Source organism: Astyanax mexicanus, chromosome 1 (genome assembly GCF_023375975.1).
Source record: "Astyanax mexicanus isolate ESR-SI-001 chromosome 1, AstMex3_surface, whole genome shotgun sequence".
Classification (NCBI taxonomy): domain Eukaryota; kingdom Metazoa; phylum Chordata; class Actinopteri; order Characiformes; family Acestrorhamphidae; genus Astyanax; species Astyanax mexicanus.
This window is the reverse complement of record NC_064408.1, coordinates 94,535,177-94,549,230: the sequence shown is the minus strand read 5'-3', so window position 1 is coordinate 94,549,230 and position 14,054 is coordinate 94,535,177. Positions and strand designations below refer to the sequence as shown.

The following is a 14,054-nucleotide window of genomic DNA, read 5'->3' as shown; positions in this document are numbered from 1 at the left end:
GAGATATGCTACAGAGCAGTGGTATTTAAACTGGACCTTGAATCCAGTTTAAAATTGAATTAAAATATATTTACACAGTGCTTTTTATAGTTTCCTGTCCTGGACTCTGTAATGCTATCAGGGTCAACGTTTGAAGACCTTCTTTATGGAAGAACCATGTTTGTTCCCCACATTACACATACTAGTGCATCTCAAAAAATGACTTTAATTCAATAATTCAGTTCAAATTGTGGAACTCATTTTATATAGATGTATTACACATCCTGCTGGAAAATGAAATTCACATCTCCATTAAAGTTGTAGTAGAGGGAAGCATAAAGTGCTGTAAGATTTTTTGGGAAAACGCTGCACTGTCTTTGGACTTGATAATAAAACACAGTGGACCAACACCAGCAGACCATCACTGATCATCAGTAAATTTTACATTTTATTTGGAAATTAAGAAACGAGAGTCTGGAGGAAGAGTGGAGAGGCACACAGTTCAGCTGCTTGAGGTCTAGAGTGAAGTTTCCACCAATCAGTGATGGTTTGGAAAGACATGTCATCTGCTGTTGGTCCACTGTGTTACATCAAGTCCAAAGTCTCCAAATGCTTCCATCTGCAGCTTTCATTTTCCAGCAGGATTTGGCACACTGCCCACTCCACCAAAAGTACCAATTGGTCTTATGAAATATTTAAATTTTCTGATACACTGATTTTTGTGTTTTTATTATCTGTAAGCAATAATCTTCAACAATAAAAGAAATAAACGCCTAAATTAAATCACTCTGTGTGTAATACATCTATATAATATATGAGTTTCACATTTTGAACTGAATTACTGAAATAAAGTAACTTTCCAATGATACTCTATTTTTTTTAAGATGCACTGGTATATTAAAATGCCTCAAGCCCTGGAATAGGCATACATGTGGAGGTTCTGTAATTTTACTGATGATGAATAAGATTGAAGAGTTCGTATTCATCATCAGAAACAACATTTGTTCTTCACACTCAAACATCTCTATCACAAACATAATTGTGCAGGAAACCAAACATGGTTTTTCTATGGCACCTCTAAAAGAAACCTTTAAAGTACCTTTCTTTTTTTAAGAATGTACAGAAAGAAGACTATTGCTGTTAATATGTCCCCAGAATAAACGAGTACAAACAGAGAGAAAGAGCAGATTTACCCTCTCTCCACAAGGAAAGTGTCCCTCCACACTTTAGGCTTCCGGTTTGGTTTAAACCTGCGAAACAACATTTAAGAGTTTATAAGGAACAGCCATACCAACATGCACTGTGTATATCCCCCTATGGGAAATCTGTAGTTTTAAAGCATCATAATTCATAAGATATTTTTCTCCTAATCTACTCAATCTAATTTCAGCCCCAAGAGACGTAGCGAACTCTTGGAATACTGAACATACTAGAAAACCTTTATAAACAACTTCCAAATGCTCCACTGATTCCCCAGCTAAGATATGAATTGTGAAACATGGTGCTTTGTGTTTCCACATTACTACCACTCTGCTTAAAACTGATTATAATTATTAAATTATTGTTCAGTCTACCTGTTGCCCGTCTTCTCCTGCTCCAAAAGCTTCATGATGGACTTGCCATCCATGTCAGGTGGTGTGTCCAGGCCAGCAATATCCAGGATTGTAGGGGCCAGATCAATGTTTAGAACAAGATGGTTGTTCCTGTGGGGGAAACGGACATAAATATATATGATAAGATAAATATGATATTCTTGAAAATGATTGAGACACATGCTGAAGATGGAAAGCAGGTTAGGCATCAAAATCAACATTAGAATCACATTCTAGGATTTATTCATATTCTTTTGCTTAAGAAAATAAGGAAATCTAAGTCAAACGTGCAATATATGTAATACTTTGTATTATTGCTTTACTAGCTTTAAGCTTTTTTTTTTTCTTCTTCTTATTCTAATTATTATTACATGCAGCCTCAGTTGTTTCACAATAAAACAATAAGAGACAATTCTAAGAAAAGTAACACTATTTTATTAAAATGACTATTTAATGTGACTTTCTTGATTTTTCTGAGCTTACCTGGTTCCAGGCTCCACATTCGGCCCCCTCACAAAGAAAGGCACTCTAATATCAAAGTCATAAGGCATGGATTTCCCCTTGACCAGGCCAAACTGACCGATGTGATAGCCGTGATCTGCTGTGTAGATGATGTAGGTGTTGTCCAGCTCACCTGTTTCCACTAGTGCATTGTATATCTGAAGGAACACAAACAATGATTTATTATACACTCTAAGCAAAAAAGGTCTATCGGGGTTGAGATTTTTTTTTTCTTTGGTTTTGTTTAAAGGTTCTACTAAAGAAACTTGTGCTGAATGTTTTTGTTCTTGCATTTGAAACAACATTCAAATCAGTTGACATTTAAATTGTTCTTTAAGTCATTAGGGTTCTATGTACAGAAAAACCTTCATGAAAGAACCATCGACCAAGCCCTACATTTGCTGCCTAATCAGTGAAAACCTTTAATTAGCACTTAACGGTTGTGTCCAATAATGAGCATTTATTCCAAACTGCAGTTTTTCTGTTGTTCTCTGGTCAGATGTGCAAGTACAAATAGGGGCATTATGTTCTTCGTAGTAACACCAATAAACGATCAAATATATAAACACATCATACACACTGACCTTTTCCACAGAGTCATCCACCGACATCAGCGTCTGCAGCCTCTTCCTCTGCAGGTAGTTGGTGAACTCCATGTGGATGGGCTTCATGGGGCCGGTGTACTGCATGATCCAGTGCTTGTCCATGTTGGGGGCGTAGTTGTAGCTGGGTGTGCTGTTGAGGAACAGAGAACACCAGCTAATTATTGTTCCCCGTATTTACCCTGCACCTGTTTACCACGGTACAGCCGCAGGTGCATGCGTAGTTTATCTACTGTGTAATGCGTTTGACAGGCATCACTAACATATCACCCCACACACTGTTTGTGCAAGAAAATCTACAAATTCCCCCCGGCTAGGTGTTTTTCCAACACCCGCCGCCCATCTCTCCTCGCACTATCCCGAGAGTGCTGGCTCTCTTGGCTCGGGGAAATCATTTGAGGGTTGGCACAGGATTAAGAAAAATAATAAGCGCTGCGGCCTCCGGCGCCCAAAATAAAGTTTGTAACAAGCTCTGGAGCGCAAACTCAATAAGTCATGCTCATTTGAAGTGGGCAAAATGAAAACATGGGTAAAGAGCAGGCCGTGGGCTTGTTTTTGCGCAGCGTGCTATGAGATGCCTCCTTGTTCCCCACATTACACCTATATTACAAGCTCCTGAGCCCTGGATTAACCATCAATGGAGGGTCTATAATTGAACTGATAATCAGCTAGATTCAGATGATAATCCAGTATGAATTCCGCAATGTGTGTGAACTGTACAGCCTGACAACAAGAACCGCAAAGTTATTTTAATCCATTATAAATTCTGCAGTGTGTGTAAATCTTAGTCTCTCAGTAACAATTAAAATATATATTTTGATTCAGTATGAATTTGTAGATCTTACAAACTGACACTATAAATTAAGACAGTTTGTACAGTTTTACAGTCTGACAGTAGTAATTTATTTAATCCAGTATGAATTATGCAGTGTCTGTAGGTTTTAGAATCTGAGAGTAAGAACTGTGAGTTCACTGTAATCCAGTATGAATTCTGCAGTCTTCAATGTTTACAGTCTGTCAGCTCTAATTGGAAATTATTTTTAAATTCAGTATGAATTAGTAAATGTTTCTAACCTGAAGAAAAAAAAAGAGGAATGCCCATAATACAGCATGAATCTACAGTATGTACAAGTTTTCCAGTCTAACAGAAATAATTGGACATTTTACCCATTATGAATTCTGCAGTGTCTGTATGTTTTATTTTTTTATTTCCAGTATGAATTTTGTAGTGTGTGTATTATATAATCTGACAGGGGGGATTGTTGAGTCATTTTAATCCAGCATGAATTCTGGAAGTGTGTCATTTTAATCCATAAAAATCTCACAGTCTGGCAGTAGGAATTGGGAGAATGAATTCTGTACTGTGACTGAATATATAAATTGTGAAGTCATTGCAATCCAGTATGAATTCTGCCTTGTGTGTACAGTATGAATTGGGAAATTGGGGGAAAAAAAAAACGTTTTAATCCACTATGAATTCTGCAGTGTGTATAGAGTTTACAATAATAACTGTCATTTTATTCCATAAGAATCTCACAGTCTGGCAGTAAGAACTGGGAGTATGAATTCTGCAGTGTGTCTGAACATATGAATTATAAAGCAATTTTAATCCACTGTGAATTCAGCCTTGTGGGTAGAGTTTAAAATTTTATAGTAGGATTTGTGTGTGTGGAGTTTAATCAGGTATTGATTCTGCAGGTTGTAGTTTATGTCAAAATCAACACTTTATGGGATGTAAGGGTGTGTAATTTAAATTCTGCAGTATAATGAAGTCAACAGAGCTGTGCTAAAGGTGGTAGAGTGTACCGTCTCCTCCTCAGGCCACCATTTGTCCGCTAGCTGAACTTTTCACCCAGCTAACACACCACAGAAAGGTGGCCATCTACTCAGTGTGTGAGAGGAGGTAGGAATGTAGAGGTCAGGAGAGTAAACCGAGCTGGACTTGGCAGGGGTCACATCTGACACCTGCTATGTCTAGTGTTGAGGGATTGCTACGAGGCACACACACCGAGTGACATCTTGCACTTTGTTTAGCATGTAAATAATGATGTTTACGGTCATTACAAAGCCTGGATTAATGCTGGATGATGCCTTGCTAAAGCATTCTCTCATTATATAGTGCAGTGTACAGAGAGCACTGGAAACCGGCACTGCTAATAGGATTAACATAGCACTGTATAGCTTTACCCTTTACAGTGTAAACAACTGTGTGATTTAACTCTGCAATTCATTTTATGTTAGCATAGTGTGGCTATGATTGAGATTAGGTGCTGTTATGGTGACCAATGAAATATGTGAGCACACAGAGTTGTTCAGCTATAGCTGTGGCAGATTAGCAACTTGACCAATGACCACAACAGGGTCACATTTAGTGTTGCGTCCCATTATGCCCATGATGGACGAACTGCGACATCTATTTGGCACTGATCCAACTCAATCAAAAATCTATTTTAGGAGTGCTTTTTGAGCAGTTTTACGAAAACGTAGGTCCAGAAAAGGATTGTATGATATGGACAAAAAATGTGATTTTAGATATCCTGACAAACGTCCTGAGAAATGAATTGATTCTAAATTACTTAAAGCTGCTTTTTAAGGCATATGTGTGAATGTGTGTGTCATACTGTGCTTTGTTGCTGAAATGTGTTCAAAACATATTTTGGAATTGCTTTTTCTTAAAAAAGAAACATTAAAAGAGCTATTTGATTTATGTAAATGTAAAACAAATGGCAAAAGTAATGAAAACACAAAAATCACTGTGTTCACTACATATAATTCATTATATAAATATATATATATTCCGTTCATCCTGTAAATTTGTATTTCAGTGCTTCCCTAATAAAGATAGAGCCTAAAGGAATCCCATGCCTTTTGAGAAGGCTTAAAGAATGCTGAGATCTACAACAGTGGATTTGTCAATTTTGGCTGGAAACAAAAGGGTTAAATTCTTGAAATACCCAACAGAAAACTATTCAATCAGATGTTTTTTTTCTTCTGCTTTGTCTGGACAGAACAGACACAGCCTAGTGGAGCCTGTTGATAAGGACATAAGACATGCTAACATGTCTTACATGCTTTAAAAAATATTTTGTATTTTGCAAGTCTTAAATATCTGTTTTTAATACAGAATGTCATGAAAAAAAGATTGGTACTACCAGAAACATACTACTACACAGCTCTGGAAAAAAATAAGAGAGCACTTCAGTTTCTGAATCAGTTTCTCTGATTTTGCTATTTATAGGTGTATGTTTGAGTAAAATAAACATTGTTGTTTTATTCTATAAACTACGAACAACACTTCTCCCAAATAGCAATAATATAGTCATTTAGAGCATTTATTCGCAGAAAATGAGAAATGGCTGAAATAGAAAAAAGATGCAGAGCTTTCAGACCTCAAATAATACAAAGAAAACAAGATAATATTTATTAGGTTTTAAGAGTTCAGTAATCAATATTTAGTGGAATAACCCTGGTAACCCTGTTCTCCTCCACCAGTCTTACACACTGCTTTTGAATAACTTTATGCCACTCCTGGTGCAAAGATTCAAGCAGTTCAGCTTGGTTTGATGGCTTGTGATCATCCATCTTCCTCTTGATTTTATTCCAGAGGTTTTCAATTTGGTAAAATCAAAGAAACTCATCATTTTTAGGTGGTCCCTTAATTTTTTTTTTTCAGAGCTGTAAATCTGATTGAGCTCTTTAAAATTAGTATTACCATAGAGGTCTAATTTTCTATATATAAAAAAAAAACAAAAACAAAAACAAAACACCTTATTTCGACATTAATGTCTTAAACTGAAGGCTCAGATTTAGTTTGCTACTGCTATCGTATCACAGTAAGACAGTGGAAAGTGTCAGTAAGCAGAGATCCATGTCATGACAGCATGTAAACATAAGGTCCTGGCATCTCTGGGTTTAGTGAAGGATGAAATGTATTACTGTAAATGCACTGAGAGTGTTAGATATGACAACACGCTAGTCTATTTGCTCACCTGCATTGGAGCTTCAACGTTAGAAACTGCAGCACATTCATTTCTGAGTGTTACATTTTTCCTGCCGTCTCGTCTACTTGCTCATTTGGATAAACTTGCCAAGCAAGATTCTCAGCAATCTGACAATATGCCAGTCACGGTGAACCCGGGGCCTCCCTGATCTATTCACAAGCATGAGCTCATGCTAAAAATATATTAATAACGTCACAAAGGGTGTTCGCGTAGCAAACAATGCATTCCGCTCGCCCCGGAACGCACGGCGGTGAATGGACGGGCTGATTGATATGTCGGGGGTCAGAAGCCCTGCCAGAGGAGAATATGAAATAATAGGGAAAACACCAGGGCAAACAATGAGTGAATAAGGGTGCTGTCCTGTCCTCCCTGGGTTTTTGAGATACTTGGGATGCTAACGGCAAAGATATTAGGCCCGTTGCCACGGCTCTCCCTGTTGGAACAGGACCTCAGCCATCAAGTTCTGATGATAGTGCTGCAAACCCATCGTGGGCTTGGCACCAGAGAGACGCCCCATAAAAAAAAATAAAAAAAAATTCTCCCGACCCCCCCTTTCCTCGCTCACATGCGCCAAAACTGTACTTACACAATAAATCACTTCGATGTCATGGTGGTAAAGTCATTTGCAAGAGCAGCATTTCAGTGTACTGTCATCTCCCCAGATTAAGAGTCTCCTTTTAATAACCTCTCTGAAATATGTGGCCCCACAAAGGACGAAACCGCCCCCCTAAAAATCCATAACTTCAGATTTTCAGACTTGTATTTACCTGCGAGTCAAATTATAACCTCGTAAAATTGAGAGAAGAATTATTTAGCTTGGAATGCCGAGCGCCACTGTTCTCTAGAACTACAGGCTTTGTCTCCCTTATAATATCCTCCATCATAAAAATGTATGAAACATTAAAAATATGTAGACTCAACAATGCTATTGCCAAGGGCCTATTTGGGAAGGCAGAACTCGCCTTACGGAGAAAGAAGAGAGGACACTGGGTTCAGGGGAGTTCAGCACACTGCCTGTAATAGGACACAAAAAAAAACCTGTCCCAAAGTGCTTTGGACTCACTCACATGTGCTGTGAAGCGTTGGGGAAGAACTCTGCGTACTGGGGTGCCGAGTCCTCCGGGCCGTGGGGCGCCGCGTGGCTGATCACCATCATCACTGGCCGGTGTGGGTACATCCGCTTAGACATGCGGAAATAATTGATGCTGTCGTTGGTGATGAGATCCGTGAAGTAGTCCTGCATGGAAAGATGCATAAACAGTCTGCATTATTAAGACTGATTTGTTGAACAAACAAAGATACATTTCAATAGAATAAATAAATAAATAAATAAAAACGTAGGGCTCAAATTAGCTACTACTACTACCATTTGTAGCTTCTTACGGCACACATATATGAACATACTTGAAGGTTCAAACAGTCTGGCTTTAAACCAATCATTTGGCTTTTAAATCATTTTGTGGTCTTTATTGATCTGCACTTTATTAGACTCTCCCATGTTTAATATTTTGCTTTTTGACACTTTACTAGTAATTTCTTTGCATATTCCTTATGTAAAGCACTCCATTAAATGTTATTCCACAAAAAAGACCTAAAAATAGCCATTTTACAGGAGAGAGATAAAACCTTCTTAACATTCTATAGAAGTCAATGTAAATATTATGTTAACGCGTATGGTAACACAATGTATGCAAGAGATTAATAAAGGTGGCATCAATTGCATTAAAAATTAGTAACAAAATTAGAGATTACACCATTGATCACAAACAGAAACTCTGTTTCACAAGAGACATTTGATAAGTAAATACTAGACAACAACAAACCCAAAAAGAACGTTTTGATGAATATTTTAAAGAGAAAATGAAAATTAAACCACTTAAAATAGATATTTTAATTAAATATAAAATTTCCATTGTGAAATGACAGCAAATAAACGAATATCGCCACTATCCAATGGAAAACAAGGCACATACTCTCCTGTACATTGTGCTGAAATTTTTTGGTGAATGGACAAATAGAAATACTCCAAAATGGCTCTTTTTGCATTGACTACTATGGAATGTTAAGACGGTTTTATCTGTCCTCTATAAAGTTGTTCTTTTGGAGATACATGATTTTTCATTGGACAACGACAATATACACAGATATACAGGCTGATATATATAAGGGCTGGTATTATTTACAGTATGTTACAGAAACTACATGTATTTTTTATTTTGTTACATTTGGTCAATGGTAATGAGTGGAATTGCTGGCCACCATGAGAGTCAGATTAATTTAATCAATATTAACAGGCATTGATAGGTAAGACACATTTGACTATGAAAACCCCTCCTATTACCACTTAAATGCAGGTGATGAGAAAGAAGAGGAATGCAGTGATCAGTCTGACTGACTTGAGAAGCATTTGTCTACAAAGTGCACAGTAAATGCATGTGGTTCAAATCTTACCAGGATATTATCCACATACTTTAATCACATGAAGGGACCAGGTATAAAGAAGTCTTGGTTGTAAGTCACTCAGTGCTGTTTTTTTTTTTTACCACAGCAGCACCTGGTTGCTACAGGGAAAGCGTGTTTTTCTTTAGGAGCCACTCTGTGATGCTGCAGCACTTAATCGAACATGACATTGGTGTTAACACCAGCAGTTAGCAGCGAGAGGGGGGGTCAGGGCTCCCTGCTAGCTCAGTGTTTTGACAACAGTGAGGTCTCTCTCTCTGCCGATACGAGGCTGAGACAGGAATGTGGACGAGGCCTCTGAAGATCACACATGGACCGGTTCTGGGTCCTGCCCTGGACTAGTTATGGTCCAGCCACCTGGGCCTCCCCGGGGTGGCCTCCTGCTCCTTCAACCCCTTCCCAGCAGGCCTCATGCTAGGGCTAACACTAACACTCGCTGTGGTACAGGCTGCTGAGGGAGATAGCTTTCTGCTCGCTTTAAGAAAGGGTTTCTGCAGAATGTTAACCCCTTCAAATCTGCACATCACTGATGCTTACTCTTAAGACTTCACACATGTCTCAGTGTAGTGATTCATTCATTCATATTTTATCAAATGCAAAAAAAAAAAAAATGTTTTCTGGAAACAAAAAGTTTTTGATTTTACCACATTAAAAACCTCTGGAATATAATCAAGAGGAAGATGGATGACCACAAGCCAAATCAAACCAAACTGAACTCTTGAAACCAAGAGTGGCATAAAGTTCCAAAAGCAGTGTGCAAGACTGGTGAAGGAGAACATGCCACCAAGATGCATGAAAACTATGTTTAAAAACCAGAGTTATTCCACCAAAAATTGATTTCTGAACTCTTAAAACTTTATGAATATGAACTTGTTTTCTTTGCTGGTCTGAAAGCTCTGCATCTTTTTTGTTATTTCAGTCATTTCTCATTTCCTGCAAATAAATGCTCTAAATGACAATATTCATTTTACTCAAACCATTTATCTATAAATAGTAAAATCAGAGAAACTGAATCAGAAACTGAAGTGGTTCTTTTTTTTTTAACCCAATTTATTTTTGGATCAGCCGGAAGATGCCTGCCAATGACGGAGCATGATCAATTGTGCTGGTGAAGTACTAAAAGCAGCATCGCCTGGAATGCAGGTCAAGCCAAACGGAGTCCTATTCATTTTTTTAATTTTTACTAGCCTGATCGTTTCATTATAGACAAAAATAAGCAAGTAAAATTACTGTTAATATTGCTAAATATTGTTTATATTTTTAGTACTTTAAAATAGATGCACATTAATCAGCATATTGAGAATGCTGCACAGAGGCATCAGCTAAACAAAGCTTTCCTTTGACGTCTAAACACTCAAATTAAATGGCCTGGTTTCCATTTATTAGCATCTTCTCTCCATTTCAAAATTTTACACAGGGAAATGATGAGCTGGGTTTGCTCATGCGTCCAGGACACGATCGTCCTTCACCTCTGGATTCTTCAGACTGTTTGTTTAAATGCATCAGAGCATAGTAATTTATTTGAGGAGGGATGTGAACCAGACAGCTTCCATTTGGTCAGAGTTTGTGAAGAGTTTGTGAGAAGAGCAGAATGAACTGACCATGAGTGTCTACTGTCTCCCAGACAGCAGCAAAACAATTTACTTGGATGTAAACCATAAGAAATTAATTAAATGTAGGCTGTATTCACAGCTAGACCACTCTAATCAGACAGCGATATGTGGTGCCAAAGCAAAGTCACATTGTTTGAGACTGAGATGTCGGAAAAACCATAAAAAGTTTAGCAGGAAAGCGATCCCGAGTGAAAGTGCTATTTGGTCTGGCTGAGGAGGTTCGTCTGAACGGCTGAAGATCGATGATTATTGAAACGCAACACCGTAGGCCACAAGATGATGCTCTATTGCCTGCAGGACTGTGACATTCCGGCTGTTCTTATGCAGTCCTCTCGTGTTCAGATGGGACATCCACGCTGGAACTGATTAAAATGTTCCTGCGCTCTGCTGAACCACTAAAACCACAAGAGTGCTCTCCATCACTGTGGCCTGAGCTGCTTCACAGCTCTATGAGTAACTCAACACCTCAGTCTAACTCAACAAGCAAGTCATTGGCATCTGAGCACCAGGCCAAACATTTAGTTACCCATCCATCAGACCAGACCAGACCCGATCGAAAAAACACTGTGAAACACTGTGAAATCTGCCCTACTGATGCTGGATGCTTGATAAGAGGAGTAGGGCTGCAGAGAATGCAAACTTTATTAACTGTTCTAATTAAATATATCAGAAATTAGTGCTGGGAGGTTCATTAAATTAAACTAAATTAGATTATTAATTAGACTGATTTAATTTTCAGATTTTCAAACGGGACAATACATGTTTACATCTTTACATTTAGACCTTGTCAGAGGGAATCTGAAGTAGATTGCGATTCTGTCAGAAACCTGTAAAGAACTTGTGGCAGTAATTTTCATATTCTAACTGATGTAAGGAGATTTTTTATTTAAAAAAAAAGAGTATAAAAGCTGCTTTTATGGTTGGAAGGAGCTACTTGCTATTCTTTAACAAGTTGCTTAGTTAAATATTTGGTTTTATATTGATTTCACACAAGTTTTCTCCCTTTGATAGCTCTAATAAAGTCGGTAATAAAGAAAAAAAAAACTAGTATTAGTTGTTGTAATAGAAATATATTTTTTAAATAGTAAGATAATGTTTTTTTAATATTACACAGCTCTAATACAAATAATATCATTATATGCATGGACATTCTGAATAACTGCATTAAAATTACAAGATGATTTAAATACCTTACTTTAAATAATGGAAGATGCACTTGTATTACAGTACAGCTTCAATAGTTTATGCATTGTTTAAGAATCTAATAATTATTTGTCAAAGCCATCAAACAGAGTTGGACATTAAAAGTAAAGGACATCAAACAGAGTTGTTTGGCATGATGCCAGGACCACTACTTTAGGTTTACTGAAGAATAGGGCTGGTTTAATGCATACAAATATTTTATTTGCAATGTGGCAATATGTGCAATATAAAGAATGAGCATCCTATTATTTATGATATTAAATGCAACCACATCTTTCACAAACAATGCACTCCAGCAGGATTATGCGATACACAACACTTCTCCTACTTCCCAGCTCCTGTCAATGTTGTCTTTAACATGTTGTCTTTAAATACTTTTAGTACAAAATATTGCAAGAAAAAAATTACTGTTAATTACAGTTACTGTGGAATTACTATCATGAATCAAATTGACCTAAATATAGTTGGATGTATCGTTATTCTCTGACTTAAGAATCATTCCTTGAAAACAAAAAAAAAAACATGCATCACTTTCAAAAGGTTTATTTAGTTTGGGGCTCTGCATATCAATATAAAACCAAATATTATAACGTATATGATGGATTTTCACGTCCTCTAATACTAAAAAGCAAAACCAGCACCGCAGTTCCTGAAAGAAACTGCACCCCGAGGACATATCCACTCCGTCTCCAGAGTGCTGTGGTGAACCACGTGATGATATAAGACTCGGTGTCGCACAAAACGAGGAGACGCCACAGCAGCTCAGAAGTGTTCCCTTTAATTTAATCAGATTCCAAGCAGTTTAGATCAACCTGGGATTACGAGCGAGTGGAAAACCTGCAATTAGCCGAGAGCAGACCTTACAATTGGGCATAAGGTAAAAACAAAGGGGGTGATTGGATTATTAAGCCCCTGCGCTGGCACCGTGACAGGGCTGTGAACTCAGACCAGCGGGCACATACCTTGGTATACTCCGCGCCGTGCTTCTCCTTGTAACCGTTCCGACAGACGGTGTAATTATAGAAGCGGGAATTTTTGATGAGCCCCACCCACTCGCGCCACCCAGGAGGAATGTAGCTGCCGTTGTATTCATTGAGGTACTTCCCGAAGAAAGCTGTGGGGGACCAAAGAGAATCATCATAATCATCATTATTACAAGCTTTATTCTTTAAGATTTTCCAGAACTTTCTTCAGCTTCACACCAACGAAAGTGGCGAGGAGCTAAAGGTGAACCATCAAACACCAAACAATTAGAGAAGCAGATGTTCTTCAAAGGAAGGGTGAACTGGAGGTCCTATCAAAAATTGCATGAGGCCAATTCACAACAGGTGTTTTTCTCCAGCCAAATCACAATTGACTCAATACTACAGCATTCTAAACTGTAGTCATACTTTTGGCCTAGTAGTTGCAGAGCAGCTCTGCATTACATTAATTGTGTGTGAAGCTTTACTCACACTTTATCAGTGTAAAAAAGTGCAAACTGTGGGTTTAGTGCTGTTAAGTCTACAATAATCTATAAAAAAAACATTTCTAAAAATCAGACTAGATTTTACATTTTTTTTTAATTGAATAAATCCAGGTTAAGGTCAAACAAGTCTAATGTAATCTATGAAACACTATTCCACACCACAATCCATCCAGCAGACCGGGGTTCAATCCCGCTTCCCAGGTAAGCTTACAACATTACACCAGTAGGAGATCTTGGGTGAGGTCACAAGTGTACACTGCCATGCTGTTAATGTATGTATGTATCTGCATGTATGTAAATTGATCATAAGGTCAGGAAACACAACAGCTTGGGAATAACCACAGCACACCTGTGGTATACAGGGTTCATACACTTTTCAACCAATACATTTTCATGACTTTTTCATGCCTTCGCAGCCAATTTTACATTACATTACATTACATTACATTACATTTGGCAGATGCTTTTGTCCAAAGCGACTTACAATAGTCAAGTACAATGTAAAATAAGTTTAAAGGTAAAACATCTTTGGATAGGGATAAAAGGAGGTCAAAGGGGAATAATAGGATAGAGGAGCGAAGGAGGGGAAGAAGGAAATGAGGTTAGAAGTAGTTAGTGTGTTAGAGGTGTTAAGA

At 37.8% G+C, this 14,054-nt stretch overlaps 1 protein-coding gene across 6 annotated transcripts in view; it reads right to left on the bottom strand.

Moving 5' to 3' along the window:
* Positions 1 to 14,054, bottom strand: part of sulf1 (sulfatase 1) — a 182,546-nt gene that overhangs the window by 22,133 nt on the left and 146,359 nt on the right. For all 6 annotated transcript variants that reach the window (XM_022685639.2, XM_022685621.2, XM_022685646.2 and 3 more), the window contains 6 exons: positions 12,914 to 13,065; positions 7,743 to 7,912; positions 2,657 to 2,807; positions 2,055 to 2,230; positions 1,554 to 1,682; positions 1,173 to 1,229 (listed from right to left, as the gene is read on the bottom strand). In XM_022685639.2, coding sequence (XP_022541360.2) covers positions 1,173 to 1,229; positions 1,554 to 1,682; positions 2,055 to 2,230; positions 2,657 to 2,807; positions 7,743 to 7,912; positions 12,914 to 13,065 — 835 coding nt within the window. The remainder of the gene's footprint in view (positions 1 to 1,172; positions 1,230 to 1,553; positions 1,683 to 2,054; positions 2,231 to 2,656; positions 2,808 to 7,742; positions 7,913 to 12,913; positions 13,066 to 14,054) is intronic.